We start from the raw sequence: 25970 nt of genomic DNA on the forward strand, positions 1-25970 counted from the left end.
CAATACTTGTTAAGGGTAGGGTTACACACGCCAATACTAATTGTTAAGGGGTGCATTTTCAGAATATGGAAAATACGTGTTTAGGGTGAGTTTCAAGACCCCGTGGTCGCGCATGGTATCGATCCACTCGTCAATGGTGCCCCCCCCCCTCCCGAGGGGGGGGGGGGGCACCTGCTCGTAAGTACGTTCAAAAACTTAAATTTCTATAAAAAAAATATTAATCTTTGATGAATTTTTTCTAAAACCTTCACCAAAATTTGTTTATCATTTTTTAACAACAAACTATTTATCTACACTGCAAAAACTCTGGTGTTGATTTAACACCAGCCCGGAATCTTTGTATGTCCACACCAGAGAAGTGTTAAACAACACCTTACACTGCAGTTTCCTTCAGTTGGTCTAATACCAGATTGGTGTTTCTACAACACCGATTAGTATTAAAACAACATCGGTTTGATTCCAAACATCGGAGTTTTTGCAGTCTATCTATCTATATCTATCTATCTTACCATTTAACCAAACTATGTCACACTTTTCTATCATTTTCAATGTCCATTTTGAAGATACTGTACAATACGCTACCGACGTTGCAATAGGAGAGGTTCTTCATTTTTTATTGAGACAATTGTTAATTTGTTGTGTATTTTAAATGATATTGCTGTGCTCATTGTAGGGATTGTATTGCAGTGCTTATCAAGAGGCTATCAATTATGGACAAAGTGCAATTCAATACACAGGTAATTCATTTTTATTTGTGATATCGCTATATTTGTGATTCGAATATGGCTGTTAGTGTTAGTGTTGATGAATTGAGATTTTTTTATAGTGATTATAATATGCAACTCCGAACTCAAGGGGGAGCGGGAAACCCCAACCTTGTGCTTGCCTTTGTGGTTTGGTGGTGAGATACCTCGAGGCTCGAGCGAAGTTCGTGCCAGGGTAGACCAAAAGCTTCGGTCTCTGTTATTTTGGTTGTTCAGCTGAACTCCGTTGGCTTCACTCACCAAATAGAAATACAGAGACCGAAGTTCTAGCGCGATCTGTACAGGGGACTCAACTAGTCTTGAGGACGCAATGATGATGATTTTTTTAAATATGTTATATATTTCTTCATCATTGACGTCTTGACACTCTCTCCATAGTGCCTTCAGCGAACGACCAAAACAAAGATGGATTCCCCCCAAAAATCCATCCTTTTAAACCGAATTAAAGAGCATTCATTTAATTTTATTAATTCTTACACCTTCCTACGCCTAATGCGTAGGAAGGTTTTAAATATTACTATTTAAAAATGTAAAAAAATGAAGATTTCTTACCTAACTGATGCCGCGTAGACCCCTCGTTCCACATGTATGATGTAAACAACGGAAATACAATAGCGTCGACCCTTGAACCGCTTATGTATGACGTACTTCCGGAAAGCAATGCCGTCTTAACGAACAATTTAGAGATAAAAAATCTTATTTAACAAATATTAAAATTTATTTTGTGATCATAAATAATTCATATCAATATAAATTATTTATGATCACAAAATAAATTTTAATATTTGTTAAATAAGATTTTTTATCTCTAAATTGTTCGTTAAGACGGCATTGCTTTCCGGAAGTACGTCATACATAAGCGGTTCAAGGGTCGACGCTATTGTATTTCCGTTGTTTACATGTGGAACGAGGGGTCTACGCGGCATCAGTTAGGTAAGAAATCTTCATTTTTTACATTTTTAAATAGTAATATTTAAAACCTTCCTACGCATTAGGCGTAGGAAGGTGTAAGAATTAATAAAATTAAATGAATGCTCTTTAATTCGGTTTAAAAGGATGGATTTTTGGGGGGAATCCATCTTTGTTTTGGTCGTTCGCTGAAGGCACTATGGAGAGAGTGTCAAGACGTCAATGATGAAGAAATATATAACATATTTAAAAAAATCATCATCATTGCGTCCTCAAGACTAGGACTCAACGGCCATATGTTTATGTAAGATCGGATAAAACGGGGAAGTGAATTTGCGCGACAGCCGAGATAAGTCACTGTTTTTGTTCCTTTTAACTTGATTTTTCTCTGTTTTTTGGCAATTAATGCCAAGAGGGAATATTAATTTGCATTTTGGTCGCATTAATTTTAAAATTTTTTATTCATTAAAGACAAAAATTGAAGAGCCCCGACAGGGGGATTTTGCATTGCAAGTCCCCTAATGGTGGCTGCACGATAGCGAGCCGTCTGTGTACGAGGAGAAATTTAAAAAAAAATGTTAAAAAACTCCTCGAAACAGACGGCTGCCAGCTGTCTAGTGCCAGGGTTACCAGACGTCCCATATTTCCTGGGATCGTCCCGTATTTTGCTCCTTTATCCTGGCGTCCCGACAAACCCTTCCCGGCATGCCTATTTGTCCCGTATTTCAGAATAATGAACAAATTATACATAGAATTAGAAAGGTGAGAATTTTCATCAAATAACCTAAACTAAAAGATGATGAAGCAGAGAGACAACACAATTTACTTATGCAAGTTCTGCGGTGATTTTATTGCTACCATTATTAATTGCAATGCCTTTATTTTCTTCGATCTACACATAAACACACTTGCATGTAGGATCGGAGTAGATTGTCAACTCGATCATGTCAATGGTGCAAACAATCTCACATTCACAATGATAAGCAGTTTTCCACCAAAATAGTCACAAAATCAGCGGGAAATTTTTATATTTATGTTATGAATTCTCAGATTACTGGTTTGGTGATGTAGTCGGAGGAGCAAGTTATTGAATATCAGCTTTCGTTTTGAGTCTTGTTGCGATCGGTGTGAACTTGTAATGGGATGAGAGATGCTTGTGAGCGATGGCGTGATGTTTCATCTGAATTTTAAAGGTCAAGTCCATCTCAGAAAAATGTTTATTTGAATCAATAGAGAAAAATCAGACAAGCACAATGCTGAAAATTTCATCAAAATCGGATGTAAAATAAGAAAGTTATGACATTTCAAGGTTTCGATTATTTTTGACAAAATAGTTATATGAACGAGCCAGTTGCATCCAAACGAGAGAGTCGATGATGTCACTCACTCACTATTTCTTTTGTTTTTTATTTGATTTAAACAATATTTCAATTTTTACGAATTTGACGATTTGGAGTCCTCCTTGCCTGAAGCACAAAATGTTAAAATAATGGAATTCCACGTGTTCAGGGAGGAATAAAACTTCATTTCACATGACAATGACAAGTAATTCAAAATATTTCATATAATAACACAAAAGAAATAGTGAGTGATGTCATCAGTTCCTCATTTTATACTGACCGAGATGTGCATATAACTGTTTTGTGAAATGAAGCGAAACTTTAAAATGCCATAACTTTCTTATTTTACATCCGATTTTGATGAAACTTTCAGTGTTATGCTTGTTGTTTTTTTTCTCTTTTAATTCAAATCATTTTTTTTGTTGGGGTGGACTTGTTCTTTAAGTTTTACAATGCTTCACTTTTGAAATTTTAGCATTTCTATTAAAAACATTTTAATTTTCTAGCAATTTTTTTAAAAATGTTAAAAAAACAAAAACAAATATCATTCATATTTTTGTTAGATGATTAGATTTTTTTATTGTTTGCTTGAAGTTTAAACTTTTTTTCCTCTTCCTTCCTTCCTTCCTTCCTGCTTGCCTTTCTTGTTCCAACTATCTTTATTTCCATTCTTTTCTCGCTTTCTTTCCTGATCCTTTCTCTGTTCATTTTTTCTTTCTTTCATTCTTTCTCATATATTTCCCTTTTTATTTCCTTCATTCTTTCTTTCCTTAAACTTTTCTTTGCTTCGTTATCCCTTCCTCTCCTTTTTTCTTTTCGTTCTTTCTCTTTTTCCATTATTTTCTTTTTGTTCATTCTCTCATCCTTTCATTCTTATTTATTATTTTATTTATTATTTCCCTTAATCTTTCCCTTCCTAATTCTTCTTTTCTTCTTTGTTTCTTTCAAAGAATGAAGGAAACATGTTTCCTTCATTCTCTCTCTTTTTTCTTACATTCTTTTTTTCCTTTCTATCCTTTATTTTCTTCTTTCACACGTACGTTCATTTATCTTCCCTTGCTTTTTTTCATTCATTTCAAAGAATGACGGAAAGCTTTTTTTTATGTATTCTTCCTTCCATCCTTTTTCTTTTACTTTTTCTTCTTTTCCTTCATTTTCTTTACTTCACCCCCTTCATTTTTGCTTTCTTTCCCCTCAACTCATCTCTTTTCTTTCCTCTTTTCTTTCTATCCTTTATTTCGTTCCTTCCTTTTCTTTATAATTTATACAAGTCTAACATTTTGTAGCCTTTTTTATTGATACTTTTTAAGACCCGGCTGTCGATTGTCCTGTATTTCATTTTGTGAAATCTTGTCACCCTGGTTCGTGCGCGTTCCACTCCACTTCACTACCGCTACACTACGCTCCACCTACCTGAACTTCAAAACTGTGAACTCGATCTGATATTCCGAGTGACAAAGGTGGGATTTTATGGGGGAAAATAAAATAAAATTAATGCAACATCACGATCTTTAAAAACTATTAAAACTACCTGGTAATATTCTTACTTTACACAAAGACAGTTTCACTTTTCCATGCTTGGTGACTTAGAGCCAACATGAAGATCCTCACACGTATAAATAATTTGCTGCCGATTTAAAAACATCGCATGTGTGAGGTACGGTACCAGGTCCGGTCCGAGCTCGGACCCTCGCGCATGCGATGTTTTGAAATCGGCAGCGAATTATTTATGCGTGTGAGGAACTTCATGTTGGCTCTAAATCACCAATTTTGAGACTGATAGAACTTCTAGTGGTGAGACTGAGTCTGAGACTGAGAGATCGACCTTGTGCTAGACCAAAAGCTTCGGTCTCTGTTATTTTGACTGTTCTGCTGAACTATGTTGGCTCCACCCCTCCAAATACAGAGATTGAAGTTCTAGCTTGATCTGTACAGGGGACTCAATGGCCATATGTTTGGATAAAACAGGGAAGTGAAGTTGCGCGACTGCCGAAGTAAGTCACTGTTTTTTCCCCTTTTAAGTTTATTTTTCCCGTTTTGGTTCATTTCAGGCCAAAACGGAATAATAATCTTTATTTTGATACAGTTCTTTTTATATATTTTTATGAAAAAAAGACAAAAATCGATGAGCCCCGTCGGGGGATTTTGCATTGTTAACCCCCTAATGGTGGCTGCATGATAGCGAGCCGTCTCTGTACTCGTCCAAATATTGTAGCTATCACAGCTCACAGCAGCAGGATCTTTCACCTATCTATCGGAGTATCGCCGTAATTTAAATTAATTGGCGAGAATTAAAACATAGACTACATAATTTTTACAAACACTCAAACATTTTTTTGAATAAAAATGATTAAAATTGGTCTGTGTACAGAAAATGAATATTATTGAATTATGGCTTTTATGTTATGCTCTCCAAAATTATCAGGGCCTACATGTAGATCTAGATCTACATTTATAACTGACATTCAGCGTTCTCGCCAGAAAAAAATTCACCCATGTCGGGGACTTTTGCTGCCACTCCCGGGGGGTGGGTTCACCCCTCCCGCGCGGAGCGCGGAAGCGACGGCCTTTTCATGAAATAAAGACGCCAAGGAAGCCCCATTGTGGCGTATTTTTAAGCCCACACAAATGCACATAAATGCTAGGCCTGGGAGTAAACATCGATTGATCAAATGGTTCGATTGGCATTCCGCCAATCACCAATCGATAAGCAAAATTTACCCAAATCGAATGTTTGGCAGATCCCGATTTATGACATTGGGAGAACTCAAATACCCAAGAAATAATAACAATATGACAATAAAACAATGATGACACTTTATACAGGTTTAAAAATTATGTTACCGAGATAATTTTTCAAAAATAATCAATGATTGTATTACATTCACAGTTACACGCCAACATGAAAGCGCTCCGAATTTTTTTAAATCCCACCCAACCTTGCCCTCGATACACAAAATGAGTTCATTGTCTGCGTGCTCAAAACAAGAAAACACACAACCAAGCTCACTTGAGCTGATTGGACCTTCGGATAGCCAATGAAACTTTTGGGGAAACAAAAGGTGGTTTCAGACCGCCTCGAAGTTCGCCAGTTCCAGGTATTCTCTGATCGGGAAATTTACCCCGATCAGAAAATACCAGGTATTTTGGTAATGTGAAAGCAAACTACGCGTAATATCCCCGAAAGAAAATACCCGCTAAATAGCAGGTACTTGGCGAAATTACGAGAACTTTCGTGGGGATTTTTCCAAGGTCGCAGGTATTTTGGCGATGTGAAAGCAAATTACGGGAACTTTTATCCCAGCATGTCGTTGGGCGCGACGGCGTGGGTGGCTGCTGGGCTAGTGATTTTGAATCTCGCGCCTTGTCTGCTTATCAGACCATACTGCGCATGCTCGTAACTTCGGGAACTTATCCTGAAGGATGTGTTTCGGGGCGGTGTGAATGCAGGAATAATTAACGGGTATTTTTTAGCCTAAAAAAGTTCTCGTAATTTAACGGGGATTCTTGTGATCGAGGCGGTTTGAAACCGCCTAAAGAAGAAGGCAGTGGTTCCCTTATCAGGAGAGGTCATGACTTCAGAAATATTTGACCCCTCCCCCATCTGTGTGTGTGTGTGTGATGGAGAGAGAAAGATAAGGGTGGGAGCCGGAGAATTCCTTTGTTTCAAAACAATAATGCAACCTGTTTTCTATCCCCCTCACACAATGAAAACTACATTCCAACATGCGCCCGTCTTCACCCGTACTTTCTCGACTAGTCTCCAAAAATAGACCCAGTTATACATGTAGGTTCAAATGATAAAAAATCGTAATTTTATAAGGTATTTCAAATTAAATATTTTGCAAAATATTTTTTTGAAATACATGTGTAGAATCGTGGGCAGTGCCACAAGTGGGGGCGGGGACATGGTGTGGGCAAGGGATAAAATTGTTCAAGAAATGCTCCACCTGGGGTCAGTCTCAAAGAATAGTTCATGAATGAGTTGTTTACATCTTTGGACTTTGCACTGGCAGATCTGGGCTGATTCATTCATATGCAGGGGTGTGGCACTTGGAGGGATGCATGCATAATACCAGAGTACCAGCATGGATTTAGGAAGGATTTTCATTGGAACAATAAACTGAAAGTTTTAATCTCATTTCATGTAGTTTCTTTTGATATAAATATCATGGAGAAGGGGAAAAAGGTCCTACTTTCATTTATTCTAAACATGTGACTTTGATGGAGATTTCACCATAAAGTAGGTCAACTATTGTGACTTAAAAGACCTGATTCCCGACGAACAATCGAATCATTCGATTATTTTTTCAGGAAATAACTGAATGGTAAAAATGACAATCGTCCCAGGCCTAACATCCATGCACCATAGCGGTCACGCACAGTTCTCAAACTCCTTTGCTATTCGTTCATTGTGTGCAGAGAGGGCGGGATAAAATGACAAACACAGTACAACTCCTTTGCTATTCGTTCATTGTGTGTATAGAGGGCGGGATAAATGACAAACACAGTACAAGTACATGTTCCTTGTATATACAATGTATTTATTCCAAGTTCCACTCCCATCATATCAGTAAGCGCAGCTACCGGTAGGTAATGGAGCATAGCCGGTGTGATTTGCGGGGCAGACGGGGGAATAGGCAACGGAACGACCGTACCGTGCCGTCATATGCCCGCAATAGCAGCCGCGAGCTAGCTGGGCGCCTTGCCACTTTCCTAGCTGTAGTACATGTAGGCCTGTAAGTGGTCTTAAGTTGGTGGGACTTCGGCGCAACCCGATAAATGAAGTTGCTATCACTAAGATGAGTTCATGGAGTGTATTATTTTTTTCTGAATATTTCCATTTAATTTTTCCACGCATGTCGCTGAAATTTTACGCATGGTTCCACTTGGTCTCCATTTCCGCACGCATGGTGTTTGCACCATGCGTGTTATACACTGGCGAGAACGCTGCTGACATTCATGTACTTTGAGGTCCATGATAATCCATTTTACAGAGACGATCTTTTCACTTGTACATCCCGAAAAAGTCGCCATCTTGAAAACTTCGAGATAAGTGCCCAAATATCGCACACTTGAGTTTGTATTTCTGTAGTACAAATATTGAATATTACTGTCATAAAAAATAGAATTGAAAAAAAATATGGGAAACCTAAATTATTTACTTACTATCAGAAGCCTGGTTTTTGCCAAAAATTGGACTCAGTTTCCAAATATCGGACGTGTAGAGTTGTGCTCTGCGATCAATTTCGGTTATTCAAATCACGCTGTAGACCCCAAAATAATTGCTTGGTTGTTGAAAAATAAATTATTTAAGCTGCGCAAATGCCGATTTTAATTATCACTATCAATAATTTTGATAAAGAAATCAGAAAATTTGTGTTACTCGAGTTTGAGCGAGGATAAATTGGCATTAATAATGACCCTTTTGAATTTTTTGTTGGATATACAATACATACCTCTAATGAATAACGAACGCCGCATTCAATTTGTGCAGTGAGGTGAAGTGATTGGGTCGACTGGTTCCTCCCTGTGTGTCTCTAGTAGTGACTAGTCACCAGGTAGAACATGCCGTTTTACGTAAGAGCTGGGGATTCTGCACATGGCGTGTGTGTGCATAAGTTGGTAACAAAAGCAATATTTTAAATAATTTTTTAGAATTTGTGTTGTATGTTGCATGCATACATGTAGACTTTTAAAGCAGATGGGTGGTTGCATACCACAAGTGTGTTAAACTAGTCAAGGCCTTTTAAGAGTACTAAAATTCATAATTTGTTTAGGCAAGGAAGAGGTAAAGTAAACTTGCGCTAGCCAACTACGATACTTAATTCTTATAGGCCCATGAAAAAGATCTACATGTAGGCCTACATTTTATGCCAGCAGATAATCATTTGGGCTCCTACTCCCTACTTTAAAAACAATCAGCTCCAAGATTGAGGTGTAGGGTCTCGCAGAGCTGCCAAGTAGTATGGATATTCAGTATTTAGTACTGAAAAATGAGAAGAATACAGATGGTTTCATGCAAAATACTGATTTCTCAAGTTTCAGTTTTATGTGTTGTCCTATGGTATTTCTTTGAAACTACTGATTTCCTCGCCAAAATACTGATATTTAGCTTTAAAAATACTGAAATGTTCTTGTTCAGGTTAGCAGTTCTGGGCGCCATAACACAAAGGTTAGCGATTAATCGCTAAATGAAGTGACCAATCAAGATCCTCGTTGCATGCGCATTTTGCTACATTGTAAGTAGACTGACTATGAACCAATCAGAATTCTTCTTTTAAATTAGCGATCAATCGCTAACCTTTGTGTTACGGGACCCAGGTCTCGTTTTACCCACATCGCACTGCAGCTCAATTGTAGAGCTGATACTATCATTTTTAAGTAGAGATTTACATTTAAGATTTTAATTCAAGGTGTACTCTGCAAATAGTAAGTAGGTAAGTAGGCAAAATTTTTAGTCAGAAAACTACATTTTAGGCTGTTGTCACTATGATGTTGTTGAATACAATACAAAAACAATAATTTTTTTCGTTCTCCTTTTTATATGCCCGTCTTGACGGGACGTATTATGGTAGATATATCGCGCTCGGTGTGCGTCCGTTAACTTTTCCTTGTAAACACGATAACTTCAGTTTAACTTAACCTGGGCTCATATAATTTGGTGTGTATGATACTGGCATGGATCCCAAGAAGCCTTTTGATTTTGAGGTCAAAAGGTCAAAGGTCAAGGTCACAGTGACATATTTTCATCGTACCCTTCTGCAGTCATTGTAAATGCGATAACTTCATTCTAACTTAACTTAGGCGCATATAATTTGGTGTGTATGATACTATCATGAATCTCAGGAAGCCTATTGATTTTGAGGTCAAAAAGTCAAAGGTCAAGGTCACAGTGACGTATTTTCATCTTACCCTTCTTCAGTCATTGTAAATGTGATAACTTCATTTTAACTTAAACTAGGCTCATATAATTTGGTGTGTATGATACTACATGAAGCATGGATCCCAGGAAGTCTATCGATTTTGAGGTCAAAAAGTCAAGGTCACATTGACATGTTTTCATCTTACCCTTCTGCAGTGCTTGTTAATGCAATAACTTTATTTGAACTTAACCTAGGCTCATATAGTTTGGTGTGTATGATACTAGCATAGATCCTAGCAATTCTATCGATTTTGCAGTCAGACGGTCAAAGGTGAAGTCGCCATCTTCCATTTTTCTTGATTGACCAATAGCTCTATTTTCCACATTACAGACGGCGTATTACATGTATGTACTCGCCTTGGCGACACTCTTGTTTTTTCTATTTTTCCTTTTGTATATTTTCCTTTACTTACCTGTGTCTTTCCCTTTATTTTTTATATTTTTAAAGATGGTCAACATGAGGAAGACGGTGAAAAGGGCAAAAGTGCAGCTTATTCACCATTTAACACGCCAAATCATCGTCATCAGAAAGAAGAAGTAAGTATTCAATAGGAATGTTTCATTTACGGTCAGAGTTTTATCAAACAGGTTACCTAACTTTGGCTCTGATGATGGGTGTGCCTAGGGTTGCAAACTTCCCAGGAATTTTCACAGTTGAATCTTTCCATGGGAATAACCAGAAATTTTGTGGGAATTTTAGGGAATTTAGGAATTTTCAAAAAGTAACTATTTTCTGATAAATTATGAGAACAATATTACCCAGGCAGATGTTGCTTGATTGTTTGGAAGTTGCAACCTCAAGCCAATTATTATGCTATTGCAATTGCAGTAAAACATGGCAGAATTATGTAAAAGAGGATTTGCAGCATTAGTGTTCAGTGGGTGAGTGGTTTGTGAAATTAATGGCAATGTACAGCCCTCATGCTTTGTTTTAGATCCTGTTTAATAGTAAACACCAATATCAAACATGGATTTCAGAATAATGCCCCAAGAGTGTCCACTCATCCACTGAGTCGTTAGATACATACACTGTATATTCTGAAGTCTGGTTTAACTTACATGTAGGCTGTGGTCTAATTCTGCTAAAATTATGGAAAGCCAAAAATGTCATAATTTGTTTTTACTTTTTATGTTTCTTATGTTTACTGTGCTCTTTGTCATCTTGTGAATGGTGAAGAAAGCTATCTAATTTATCCTTCTGAAAATAAAAAAAATTTGAGAGGAAAAATGAGCTGATACACTGATATTACAGTTAAGAGATTTATGCCACTATTGGCTATCCATAGTTGAACCACAACTTTAAACCAGAGTTTTAATTAAACCTGGCTTTGGAATATGGGCCATAGTGGTTCCTGCAAGTGATGAAGCAGAGTCAATCAATTTCACCTCTCACATGTGACTGTTGAATGAACACTATTACTCTTTCTGATGCAGGAATCACCATATCTTTTTTTTTCACTGAGGGTTGATTAAAAATCTATAAATTTGCAGACTGTTCCCACTGAATGCAACAGTACAGTATACTATATAACGACACGTGTGTACCGAAAATGTTACTTAAATCTATAAGAATAACAAAAGCACTTTCCCGATTTCGTCTGGCTGGTGAACTGCCGATGAAGCCACTGTTACAACAATCTTCAAACGCAAGGGTAACAATAATCATAGTATTTATTACACTTTTTTTTATATGGTCCTTTTGGTTCATTTGGCAAAAAACCCCATAAAATGTCGAGCTTGATGTCTATATATAAAAAAGAATCCAAACAAAGCCACCCACCTTTTTATAGACATTGTAACCCATGAGATAGTCACTTGTTTGTGCTATTTCTGCTTGAACATGTATCTTTTTTTATTATTATTAATGGAAAGAGAGAACTTTAGAGAGAAGGAGGAAGTAGGGGGGGGGGTTGGATGTTACACTATGCATCTTCAAGTTACACATAATGTACTTATATATTAAATAATACTTTATAATTTCATGTTATATTTTTGTTTACCAATTTATTTATCCAGAGGTTCTGGGAAGCAGCTTGTAAAGAATGAACGGCGAGCAGGAAGGTTGGTGAAAGAGATTGAAGTAATCAAAGATCTTGCTTGCGATGAGGTTACCATGACTGCCATTATTAATAAAAAGACTCTTCAGGCTGTGTTGGATAATGTAAGTTTTTTTTTTCATTATAACCAGGAGCATCAGTTTGCAATATTGAAAAACCCATGGAGAGAAACAATATTATTGACAAGACTGAAAAGATAGAAGCAATTTAAAACTCGTTTCATCAAAATCAGTTAAGACATTCATGAGAGTTAAATGGAAGTTTGATAAATGTTACAGCACTCACTGTAGGGTTCATTCATATTTTCACCTTTTTGTAGTTCTCTCCTTTTGTTTTCATAAAAAATGAAATAACAAAAATTGAGTTCATTTTATTATTTTGGTTTGAATCCCTTCATTTATTATGGTTTGTGTTTTTATTGATATGTTTCGTTCACCCTTGCTTGCAAATAATTATGTTATTGTGGTTTACATTTCCTTGGTCTACAAGTAGTTGGTCTACTTTCTCTTGTAGTCTAATAATACATGAGTGAGGCCCATTTTGTCCATTGTTAATGGTTCTTAACAAGTCTGCTGATCTTATTTGCTTTGAATTGATGTTCAATGATCTACAGTCATATTTACCATCCAGACCATAGCTCACCTTCATATAACTTTGATTGTGAATTATGGTTGTGACACTTTCATTCTTGACTTCGTATTCTACAGGCCAATTCCACAGCGGAGGAACGTGGTACAGCCCGTCTCATCCACCACAAGCTGATTGCCCAGCAAGTTTCTACCTTCAGAGGCAAGTTATCTGAACCCTACTTTTATAAAGATCCCTATTAAATGTAGGCCTGTATTATTCTCAAAAGCTGTTTTGATTGTACAATGGTAAAAACTATGGACGATGCAGATGTACTTATAATTACGCTTACTTCATTGCATACACTAACAAAGTTCTGATAACAAATGCACACTTTTGGGAAAAAGGCACCTAGTTGAAGCATGGTAATACCGGAAATCTGCATAGTCCATGGTTTTGTACCATTGCACAATTGAAACCTCATGAGAATTTAGGCTATAACATTTGGATAATTCACCAAAGTTTGTCTTTCCATTACAATAAAAATCTTTTCTTCAAGAATAAGCTATAAAGGTAAATAATGGTGAGATTTACTGGCCATGTTGGACAGAATATTCCCTTCAGCCCTCTGAAATCTGCAGTCCCGACAGGTTGGCATCCCTGGTAAAACTTGGACCCCATTGCATATAAGTTGCTATTATGGTAACTTTGCCATCCAATGGTATCTGTCTTGGAATCCTTGATTTTGATTGGCTGATGAGCTTGCAAACTATGCACTCATTCTCCTATAGACAGGACCATAGAAGCCTGTTTGACTTTGAAGAAATTCATTGGAAAATATGTGTAGGCATGTGACTTTTTTTGCCTAATCAAGACTAAAACTTGCTTCCACTCTGGTGAATACTCTCCCTACCTGTATGGAAGGCTGACTTGTGCAAATTTACCTGTACTAATCAAGCTATTAGTACTGCCTCTGTTTTAACTTCTTATTTCCAGGAAAAAGAAAATACAGAAAGTATGCAAAAAGAACCTTCCATTATTAAAAAATATGTTTCTAAGATATCTGTTATACCGAAATATCCACATAGGAAGATTCATCTGTATATTCATGGCTATTACTCCATATGCAGATCTTGTCACAGATGATCTACTGGAAATTGGGAAGAGAAAGGAAAAATTGATCAGTAGAACCAAAGAAGGAATAAGAAAAGGAAAGAGAAGAGGCTCTGAATCATCGATTGAGGGGGAGGAAGAGGATGAGTCTTTAGAAGAAGGGAGCGAAGAAAGCGACGACGGTAGTGAAGAGAAGGACGATTCTCTATTCCAAGCGAAGGATTCAGGAAGATTGACAAATGTTGAGTCGACAAGTCTGTCGGAACAGAATCAGCGATTGAGAGAACAGATGGAAAGCAGGCATAAAAAATCTGGATTCTTTGTGAAAACTCAAAGCAAGAAGGACAGGATACAGGGAGGGAGTGATGGTCAGGAAGAGGATAGTGATGATGATGATGATGAAGAGGATGACGATGAGGGGAGTTTGGAAGACATGGATGATGACATTGACGAGATGGGGGAAAACTTCAACGCCGAGCTTAGGGAACTCTCCGCAGAATTTCAGAAAGGGAGGAACAGTGGGCAGGTGGAGAAGGATAGGAAGAAACTGAAAGGCTTGGATTCTTTGTTTGTGGGGAAATTATCTGGCAAGGGCCATGAATCTGCAGAGAATATTACCAAAGGAAGGAAGAATCGACCTGGGCAGAAAGAAAGACACAAGTAAGTTCAATTGAATTCTAAAAAAAAAAGATGAAACATTGGATATTCATGTACATGTAAGTGATACAGGATAATCATCCCTTTGCTATATTTATTCATTGCCTGACACCAAAAAGGAGGAAGATTGTTGCAGTGATGAAATACAGTGAACTATAGCCATGATTAGCCATGATTGATTTACAGTACATTAAGAATCTAAAGCTAATCCTTGAAGATCTTTGCTTACTGTTGATTCTAAATAAGTCCACCTTCTAATAGTCCAATAATGAGATCACTTGAAGTATTTTTTTCAGACCAGAATACATTTATGCAAAATATGTGTTTATGACATCCTGTAAGTCAAATTTCAGTTGAACAAATTTCAGTTGAACAGATTTATGTGATCTCAAGAAATTCGACTTCGGCAGAGTCACCTATATCAGGTTTTGAACAATGGAAAACATGTAAGAGAAATCGTTCAGATCTCTGAGGGTTTTAGACTTTTTCCCATGTCTCCTTTGTAGTGATGACTGCCTTGGGTCTTCCCTTGGGTCTCTTGTCAGATTTCACCATACAATTAATAAAGGACAAGTCCACCCCAACAGAAAGTTGATTTGAGTAAAAAGAGAAAAATCCAACAAGCATAACACTGAAAATATCATCCAGATCGGATGTAAAATAAGAAAGTTATGACATATTTAATTTTTGCTTAATTTCACAAAACAGTTATTTGCACATCCTGGTCGGTATGCAAATGAGTGAACTGATGACATCACTCACTCACTATTTCTTTTGTATTTTATTATGTGAAATATGAAATAATCCAATTTTATCCACATTGTCCTGTGAAACAAAGTTTTATTCTTCCCTGAACTTGTGGCATTACCATCGTTATATTTTATGGTTCAATTAAGTTGGTCCTTGATGTCAAATTGGTAAAAATTAAAATATTGCAGAAATCAGACAATAAAAAACAAAAGAAATAGTGAGTGATGGACGTCATCGACTTACTCATTTGCGTGCTACTGAGTTGTGCATACTGGTATAACTGTTGTGAAAAATAGAATCTTTAAAATGTCATAACTTTCTTATTTTACATCCGATTTTGATCAAATTTTCAGCATTATGCCTGTTTGAATTTTCTTTATTTATTCAAGTAAACATTTCTCTGGGGTGGATTTTTAATTTAGACTAGCATATACATGTAAGTGCAAGTCCAAGAAAAGGTCAACCTAGAAGGCAAAATATCATCTTTAATTTAAGAAGTTATCTTTGGTGGGATAAGAAAGCCCAAATGTTGAATTTTTAAATTTCATTAAGAAAAATTTGATAATATGCATACGCTAATTTGGGGCATCTTATTTGCATAATTGGTAAAATGGGCATTACGTATGGGACAATTATAAAAACTCTAAGAAAATAAAAACCAAACTTGTGAGATTTAGTCATAGGTTGGACATAGACCCCCTAACATTTTATTCCTTTTTGGGGAAAAAGTGGTGTTATCTAATTAAATATGCAAATTAGGCCTTGTACAAGGATGGAATGTTCCATATGAAACATTTTGAGGATGTTTTTTTAAAGTTATTTCTCATAATACAATACTTGTCTTGTTGCATCTCTGGGAAATTCTAATTTATAAAGTATAAAACTGTTATACCACAAAAAGTTTCAAAAGTATAGTTTACTTTTTAATAAAAAATGAATTAAAAAATTGTTACGTATGGGACAACATGTTATGTATGGGACATTCACACACTATGTCAATGGGGAGATTGTGTACAAAGTGAATGGAGAAAAACAAATTTCAAGAGTGCTCTAAAAAGTGATTATTTACCTTTTCTTTAATTTTTAAAGACTTATTTATTATGAATACTGATTAATGAAAACAATCGAAGCAAAAAATTATGAAAATGGAAAAATATGAAAAAATAAACAATAGAAGATAGAAAACATGAAATTCATGAAACCATGAAAAACAAGAAAAAATATTGTTGAAATGGCTAAGTTCATTTTCAGTCATATCAAAAATATCTCTAGAACATTTTAAAAGAAAAAAAGCTTCTTCCAGACCAAAGTCAAGATGATCAGCAATAGTTTAGCACCAGATGAGTCTCCACACAGCCAGCTCACTTCCTCCTCCTTTGAAACTATCCAACCTACCAGTCCTGACGAGATCATGTTACTTTTACGTAAACTTCCTCCCAAGTCATGTCAGTCAGATCCCATTCCCACTAAATTACTTAAGGATTGTTCCCCTTCTGTTGCTCCAATTCTCTCACATCTAATTAATATGAGTATAGAACAGGCATACGTTCCTCCCTCTCTGAAAGTTGCTCTCATTACCCCACTGTTAAAAAAACCCTCCCTGGACCAAAACTCCCTCCAAAACTACCGCCCAGTTTCAAACTTACCATTTTTGTTCAAGATTCTTGAAAGGATTGTGTTCTCTCAATTGTCTGAATACCTTTTGGATAATGATTTGCTCGATCCTTTCCAGTCAGGTTATAGGTCTAATCATAGTGTAGAAACACTACTTCTTGACGCGTCTAATTATATCCTACAAGGCATGGATAAAGGGAACACCACAGCTCTTTTGCTGTTAGACTTGTCCTCCGCCTTCGACACGGTAAATCACACTATCCTTTTGAACATACTTAGTTCACTCGGTGTTAAGGGTGAGGCTTATAAGTGGTTTGAGTCTTATCTCTCACTCCACTCTCAGATTGTTTGTATTAACGGTTATAAATCTGATGCTTTGCCTCTCTCTTGTGGAGTACCACAGGGTTCTGTGGGTGGGCCAACTCTCTTTTCGATATATCTATCTGGATTGCGACAAGTTCTGTTGAAACACGACATAAAATACCATATTTATGCGGACGACATCCAACTCATGATTTCCTTTAATTCGGATCAACTAGCTGCAGAAAGTTCCATCCATCGTCTTGAATGTTGCATGGTTGATGTTCACAATTGGCTGACTTCTCACTCTCTTAAGTTGAATCCAGCCAAATGTGAATTTCTTCTTTTTGGCTCCAAAGTACAGCTTAGTAAAATCCACATCAACTCCATCTCATTTTCCGGCCTCACTGTAAATTTGTCAAGTTCTTGTCGCAATCTCGGTATAGTTTTTGATTCTCACATGACAATGTCGAATCATATTTCTTTTATTTGCAGATCAGTTCGCTACCAATTGCGAAATATTGGTTTTATTAGGAAATACTTGTCTCGACCAGCCACAGAAAAATTGGTTCATGCTTTAATTTCGTCCCGTCTCGATTTTGGAAACTCCCTTTTGTTTAATCTACCCCAGAATCAGTTAGTCAAAGTTCAGAAACTTCAAAATGCTGCCGCTCGCATTGTTTCTCTATCCACCAGGCGCACTCACATTACTCCTATTTTAAGATCCTTACATTGGCTCCCTGTAAAACAGCGTATTATGTTCAAGATTTTGTTGTTAACTTTCCATTGTGTTCATGGCTCATCTCCCCAGTACCTTATTTCACTGATCAAAAGTTATACCCCTTCAAGATCCTTACGTTCCTCCTTTTCCAATTCTCTTGTTACCCCCAAAGTTTCCAAAACCTGGGGTGAAAGATCATTTGTTTACTCATCCTCTAAGCTATGGAATAGCCTCCCTCACAACATCAAACAGTGCTTGACTTCTGAAACTTTCAAAAATTACCTCAAAACATTTCTGTTCAATTCTTAATTTCTTCTATAATTTCTTTTATAATTTCCTATAAAGCGCCTTGAGCACTCTACGGAGTGGATTTGGCGCGATATAAGTCTAATTATTAATTATTATTATTATTAAGTTGTCATAGTATGAAATACTACTTAGAGAAATCTCAACTTGAAAAAAAATGTTTTAAAAATTGTCTCTTTTCTGCGTCCCATACAGTGTATGTAACGGCACATCTTTTCTCTCTAAAGGTCAAGGTCATACAACACCATTTTTTGCATGATTATTCTCCTAGATGTCTACCATCGTGATGGTATTCAATCTAATCAAAGTCATTTAACACTATTTTTCAGGTCATTAAAGCCTCTGAAATGTCGCATACGTTATCTGGGTGAATTCTTGGACTTGCCCATAAGTCTTTTCAGTGTTTCTGAAACATCTAACTAAATATGTATATATTTCCACTATCTTGTAGGATCAATGTCAAGAAACAGCTTGATGTTTTGAGGAGACCTTCCAAGAAAGAGCCTGGAGAGGGCAGCAGACAGGTTGCACTTGTGGATCTACCTAGTCTTGATATGAGAGAGAAAGCACAACCGAAGAGGAAGGTGATTCCAGGCATCAATGCTCCATTTGAGAAGCCCAAAACTGAAGGTAGGCCTGAAAACTTAAATTCAAGAGACTGTTTAGGCATGATTTTTCTCTGCATTTCAATTTTTTTTTATTTAGATTGTTCTTTGGGCCTGATGTTGCCATCATAAAAGGATGATAATTGGCCCATGACTGCCTCATAAAACCATAATTAAATTAAAAGTACAAACTTTTACATCAAGCTAATTAAATACGAATTAACACTATTCTTAAATCTGTCCATGTTGGGAACTAAAGGCATACCTGCCAACCTTTGATAACAAAAAAATCAGTATCAAAGCCACGAGGGCGCCGAGCGGGTCGCGCGCGAGAGGAGGGTTTCCCCCCTCCCATGGTAGGGACTCTGCATTTTCTGCATGTAAAAGTAGCATTTCCCTACACTTTTTAAAGCAAATTTACCCTCTTTACCATACCACAGGATGACCTACATGTAATGTTAGTCTACTTATATGTAATACAGTTTAATATCATTTATCAATCAAAAATTAAAACAAAGGTCTTTAAGATATCACGTTCGTGACAAAAAAAATACACCCAGTTTCATTCAGGTGTGATTTGTTTTCATTTAAATCTATATAGATTTTTAATAGGAATAATTTGATTTTGAGCATATTTTGTGAGGCCCTCTATTGTTGGAAAGTGAGATTGATGCAGATCTTCATCTCCACAGATTCTCTTTTTAATTAGAAAAAACTAATTTCAAGAATTCAATTGAGTTTTTGGGCCAAGGGATATTTTGTATCATTAATTCAGATTTAAGTTGGCCTACTGTATTAATAACTGAGTGCAAAAAAAATCTAACATTTATTTATCATTTATATCAAGTCTATCATATGCATCAAAATAAGCCAAACATTGTCATCTTATTCATGTTATTTCACCACACAGGAGTAGTGACTGAGGAGGAGGTTATATCATAACCTTTATTTGATAAGTGCTTGTTGGCATAAGAAAGCAGATTTTCAGCCATGACAAAAATGGAGCCGAAGCTTACGGCGGCATGCGCCCGACCCGCACCCACCACTGCACTTGCGATGCGCGGGTGAGACTGGGAGGCTGAGGCGCAGCAACTCAGGCGCCGGGAGTTTAGGCAAGTGAAGCAAGTAGATTTGGCGTTCGGCTCCAAAGGCTCAACTTGACTCGAAAGTTGATAATTTCCTCTCTGTCTCACAAATTTGACAATTATTCGAAAAAATGAAGTACAGATCAATTTTAACATTGCATAGAGATAGATCGAACTTCAACTGCGTCAGAGCTTCCCTAGTGCACGGCCGAGCAGCCGGCCGGGTAATTTAATTAAGAAGCCGCTCAGCAGACTCACCAATGATATCACCAACACTCTCTAGACACCAGTACACAACGCAATCACTAACTCACTCCACAATACAAAATCATCCGGCGAAAAGGGCAAAACATTGAATAAAAAGTGAAATTTTCTTACTAAATCACCATATTTCATGTAAAAAATATCACCATCGTTAATTTTTTACATCGTAGTTAGGAAACAAGGGGTCTAAAAAAATTGAATTTTTCACGGTTTTTCCGATGTTCGTGGATTTTGAAAACATGTCCGTTGCCATTTTGTCCCCCGGAAGTCAACGCTAATATCGGCCGCTGTGTGTACGCTTGTAATTTTCACATGCAATTGCAATGGAACTGTGCACTTAGCCGTGCGCTCCAGTTTATGTGTTAGTCATATGTTACAGCCGCTTATGCGTTAGTCGCATCATACAGCCGTTTCAATAATTTCAACACCCGTCATTTCGCACCTGCATCCTAACAATAAGATATGTTGGATGAATAATAATTATTGTTTTCTGGGGCTGCCACGCAGTCAAGCTTAGCTTATAGTGGTAACCCCTGCAACCTTCTAACAATCGATATATATATTGATAGAAAATGCAATTATGTTCAATGTTTTGCTTGTCAGTTATACGTATATTATTATTGTATTTTCATTGCTCATGTGTTTATGAGAAGTGTTGCAGAAACCAATAAATGAAATGAAATGAAAAATATTGATTGACCCCAAAATCAGAATTTTGGTTTCAAAATTCGAAATTCGGAATGGAGGCTAAAAAATCGGTATAATTCCGCCAAAATCGGAATGGTTAGCAGGTATATATGTAAAGGGAATGTGTTGGCAGGAAGTGAATTCCACAGCCAAGCTGTCCTTGGAATATATGAATATTGATGAAGATAAGTATTTGACTTTGGGACAGTGACTCTGTAGGGGTTGGCAGCTGCAGTAGAGTGCCTCAAACGGATATTGGGGGCCAAGAATTCCAGACAACTGCAAGGGATGGTTTCAGGAAGACATGATGGGAGAAGGTACAGAGAGATGCAACATTTCTCCGGTGCTCTTTTGGATAAAGCCCAACTTTGGAAGGGTCTTCAATTCTTGGGAGGAAGAGTGCTTTCCGCTGTAAATTTTTAGGGCCTGATATCAAACTATTGTAAAAAAATATATTTATAAATTCCAGAAAAGTGTTATTCCTGGCAAAAATGTAATTTTAAGCATGAATTAAAACATGCATTTTCACTTATTTAAACTGCTGTTAGGCTTAACCCATGTGTAATGCTATTGATAAGCTGACATTATGCAATTCCAGCAGATGTACACACACTAGAATTTTGCTGTAACCTGTTATCCTCCGTTTTATATCTCCTGTAAATTTTTAGATTCATCAAATGAGAGGCCGCTGCCATCCCAGCGCCAGATGGTCTACCCTTCGTCTAGGAGAGGAAGGGGAGGAGCTGCAAGAGGAGGAGCCGGAGGAGGAAAATCACTCATGAGGGCTCCTGCACAAGCTCCAGAGATCCTGCATCCATCCTGGGAGGCCAAAAAGAAGAAGAAGGAGCAGGAGTCCAAGATCTTGCCTTTTACTGGGAAGAAGATAACATTCGATGACTGATGATGGCCAAGGGCGACTCTCAAATTGGTCGTGCGAAGAAGATCTATGATGTCACACATGTTAAACTTCCTCATTTGGACAATGAAATATTACCCTAAAATATCTCTCTATACTCGTTCATGATATCATGTTGTGATATCTCTATTTAATACATGTCCTGTCTTAAAAAAAAATATATGATCTTGTGATGGACTTTATAAAAGAGCATCATAAGGTTGGATTGCCAATGGGAGGATCTTCATAGCATTAGGGATCTCAATATTTAAATGCTCATAACTTATTCATTTAATCTTCCTCAAACTTTCTTTGATTTGCTTCTTTTTCTCTGATATGAATTCAAATGGTTTCAAGTAACAGGGGGAAAGAAATACCTTCTTCCCTCAAAAGGAGAATGAATGAAGCTAATAATGTGTTCTGGGCCGGGGGGGGGGCGCACTGCCATTGACGAGTAGATAACATGCGCAACCGTGGGGTCTCGAAAAGCACCCTAAACAATTTTTTTCTATATTCTGAAAATACACCCCCTTAACAAGTACGTGTATTCTCTGAATACAAGCATTGTACATCGATATTTACATGTACATGTAGTTGTATGTCATGGGTCTTCGGTTGTACCTTTACCCCGGGATGGCCACTTCCATTCACGAGTGGATACCATCCGCGACCATGGGGTCTCGAAAAGCACCCTAAACACGTAATTTCCCTATTCTGAAAATGCACCCCTTAACAAGTATTGGAAACAAACGATACTCTTGGCAAATATTTCCTGAAATTTATTATAGGGGTCCTTCGGTCGTCAGCTTTACTTTGTTTGGTTTAGTACGACCCCACCTTCTACACCTTGCGCAAATCAGACTCTAAACACGAAGTGTTGGGGCAATAGGACAGCCTTTATAAAACATTTTAATTTTGTTTTATCATCCCCGCAAATTCGACCCTAAACACGTAATTTTCCTAGCAAAATAGATACCCTTTTTTCATTATTTTTGTGTTTTTGACACCCTTATCACGTTACGTACATAACGTGCCCTAACGTGAAAAACACATCCTTTTTACGTGTTTTTTGGTCGCACATGGAATCCACTCGTCAATTTAAGTGGCCCCCCGGGAGATTTACCTACATTATTGGGTTTAGTACAACCCCACCTCCCACACCTCGGGCAAATCGGACTCCATATACGTAGTGTTGACTATTGGGGCAAAAAGTACATCCTTCATATAAAAAAAAATCTATACCCTCTCAAAATCGACCCTAAACACATAACTTTTTGAGCGAAATAGATATCCTTTTTCCATTATTTTAGTGTTTTTGACGCCCTTATTACGTTATGTACATATCGTGCCCTATCTTGAAAAAGACATCCTTGGTCTTGAATGGTATCAGGTCGTCAATGCATGAGGCCCCCCCCCCAGGTTCTGGGGCCCAATACATTAATTTTCATCTGAACAGTGTTTTGAATATTGACATTTTCTAATGTTCATGTAGAATACAAACGATTTAACATTTCTTCCAAGTCAACTTTTTTTTAAATTTCACATTTATTTATGTCTGCTTTATTTACACACTGTATACATTTATTACATTGGTGGCTAATGACAAAAATAAACTGTCACAGATATCATACCAAGTGATACACTTCGATAATATTCAGTGGAAATTGATTTCTTACATTAAACATATATATGTTGAATACAAATATATAGCTATTAAAGAAATACAAGTGTACATCATTGCGCATCTAAAGCTTTCCATAAATATAATTCAGGACATAATTATTTTCCTTTTGCTTTAACTTCTGTCACTCTCCTCTTGTACAGCTGCTTAACTTCTGTACCCCTGAGGAATTATGTAATAGCAAAAAAGGTAAGTGATTGGATATTACATTGATGCAGTAAAACAGATTCTCAAGACTCGTACAAAACTACTGAAAATAAAAATTCCAAATTTTTGTCAATATTTCCTTTTCAAACTATACCAGTTTAATGACCCTAAGATTACTCCAGTTGCTGAAATTTGATGACCATTCTATGTGAGTTTTTTGAAAGATAATACAGCCAAAATTCATCGACCAAATATGACCTTTGACCTAAAGTAGTTAGTTTTGTCATAGCCTTGTCTATAAATGTTAGCAAGTTCCATGTTCCATGGTGTGTCTCCCTTTAGTTATAACTAGTCCACACCAGATGTTGCTTGTTTCATAAAAACGATACCAGAAATTAATTGCATTGATCAGATTTGTTTGTCCTAGCTAGCATGTTTGAATGCTGTAACTCTGTTTTTTTAAATATTTTTTTTGTTCGCTTCATGTACATACATGTATCTAAAGTTTTAAAAAAGAAAGAAAACAAGAGTAAAAAATATTCCGTGCAGGCACTGTAGTTTTCTTTGTATTGCCACATCATATACAACACCGAAATTTACATTTATCTACGATTAGAAACACACAGGTGGTTTCAATTGTATGAAAGTACAAAACCATAGAATGTACATTTCTTGTATTATTGAACCATGAATATAGAGTGCCGTTTGCTAAAAGCATACACTTTTCATTGGACTTTTCTTTGAGTGCATAATTATGTATGTAAAATCTGCATTATCCGTTGTTTTGTACCATGGTACAATTAAAATGCTCTGTGAATTCAGGCCATAGTTCTCACTCACAAGCCTCCAATATAAAATGAATATGCTGGTTAAAAGCACATCTACAAATTTTTGAAGTACAAGTACAGTTACATGTCTACATGTATGTATCTGAGTCAAAAGCAAAGTAAGACACTGTAAAAAGACTTACCAGGCACACTGTAATAGTGCATTTAAAACAAACTTATTAGCTTCACATGAAAATATGGCAAGAATCTGGTCCTTCCTGACATAAAACACATTCAACATGACACAAGGGAACAGAATCATTTGATAAGATTAGATATTTGTTCTGTACACATTGTAGAAGATGGGCAGGATAAATAAAACACAGTTACTGTTTGCAATTTTTAGCTTTAAAAGGGAAGTTCACCCTGGAGAAAAGTTTGTTGTAAAAATAATTGAAAATATTGGTGTAGGTTTGAGGAAAATCTTAAAGATTAAGAAAGTTATTAGAATTTTAAGTTTTGGATTTGTGATGTCATAAACGAGTAGCTGCCTCATATGTTAATATAAAATGCATGAATTTCATTTCTTTAATGCTTACTGATGACCTATTTTTGTTTTCTATTTATGATCATGTGTGAAATGATATTTATATTGATTTACAAAAGGTTTCTATTTTCTGACAAAATTACATTTCATTGATTTTTTTACCATTCGCTTTGTGAGAATGCAACTTGCATATGACGTCACAAATGAAATAAATAAAATTATAACTTTTTAATTCCTTGATGGAATGTTCTCAAACCTTTGGCAATATTGTTTATTTTTTTCTGCTATTTTTACAATAAACTTTTTGTAAGGGTGAACGTCCCCTTTAATAACCCATCTAGCAATGACATTATATACTTGCTTTCTTCAAGGTGGACGACCAAAAACCATTTTAATAGAAAAAAGAGAGAATACAGAGAAATTACAATAACACTTGAAATCAATTTCAAATTTGAAACAATGATGTGATGGGGTAAAAAAGCAGACCATTCCCAGAAATATTCTTTTTTAAAGCTAAGACTGAAGGACAATGGGCAATGTGCCAGATATTCCCAACAAAAAAGAAGAATCTTGTACCCATATTGAATCAGCAGCTCAGTATCATTGGTTCATACTACAATTATGTTCTATAATTGTTTTAAAATAAAAAAGTAAAATATTTTCTTTTTACTTAACCCAACTTTGTAAAAGTCCCTGATTAGCAAACCCTAGTATATTGTGATTTCATACAGCCGTTTGTCATTTTACACATGACCTTACACCTGACTGGAACACGGTCTTAGGTGCCAGGACAGCTATAGGGATAAACCATTTAGCTTTATGAAGCACATACCAGGGTCCCGTAACACAGAGGTTAGCGACTGATCGTACGCTTGATTTTCATGATTGATTGTACAGTGTAGTCAATGCAATCAATCGTAGAAAAATGTTCTACGATCATTGCTAAGCTTTGTGTTACAGGCCCCTGGGGGGCGTTTTTGTCCGACAAGTTGTAAAATCTGACAACTTCCCTTGATTTTGATTGGCTGAGAAGCCCTGTTCCTATGATAACTATCAGATAAAATTGGACATGTCAATAAAATAAAATAAAACGTAATGAAATGCTCTTGAGTTGTCAGCAAAGAGAATAGATTTCATAGAAAACCATCCCCCTTCCACACCCCCGATCAGAATGGTATGATACACACGGCTTTTCTTAGGCTACATTGAAATACCTCTCTACCTGAGCTCATAACTTTTGTTACATGCTATTCAAAATGGTCTCTTCGG

At 36.6% G+C, this 25970-nt stretch overlaps 1 protein-coding gene across 1 annotated transcript; it reads left to right on the forward strand.

Moving 5' to 3' along the window:
• Positions 1-577: 577 nt before the first annotated feature.
• LOC121415756 (serum response factor-binding protein 1-like) lies at positions 578-22016 on the forward strand. Its single transcript, XM_041609085.1, has 7 exons — positions 578-737; positions 10387-10475; positions 11955-12099; positions 12703-12784; positions 13693-14335; positions 18475-18653; positions 21333-22016. Exons 1-7 carry the CDS (start codon positions 711-713, stop codon positions 21563-21565), a joined length of 1398 nt encoding a protein of 465 aa, XP_041465019.1. The 5' UTR covers positions 578-710; the 3' UTR covers positions 21566-22016.
• Positions 22017-25970: the final 3954 nt, after the last annotated feature.

Source organism: Lytechinus variegatus, chromosome 5 (genome assembly GCF_018143015.1).
Source record: "Lytechinus variegatus isolate NC3 chromosome 5, Lvar_3.0, whole genome shotgun sequence".
In the NCBI taxonomy this organism is placed as follows: domain Eukaryota; kingdom Metazoa; phylum Echinodermata; class Echinoidea; order Temnopleuroida; family Toxopneustidae; genus Lytechinus; species Lytechinus variegatus.

What these genes read in the sequence shown, in the direction of transcription:
- LOC121415756 (XM_041609085.1), top strand. Translation starts at nt 711, where the DNA reads ATGGACAAAGTGCAATTCAATACACAG. An exon ending in AAGTGCAATTCAATACACAG is followed by an intron (nt 738 to 10,386) that starts GTAATTCATTTT and finishes ATATTTTTAAAG; the next exon opens with ATGGTCAACATGAGGAAGAC. An exon ending in TGAGAAGCCCAAAACTGAAG is followed by an intron (nt 18,654 to 21,332) that starts GTAGGCCTGAAA and finishes GTAAATTTTTAG; the next exon opens with ATTCATCAAATGAGAGGCCG.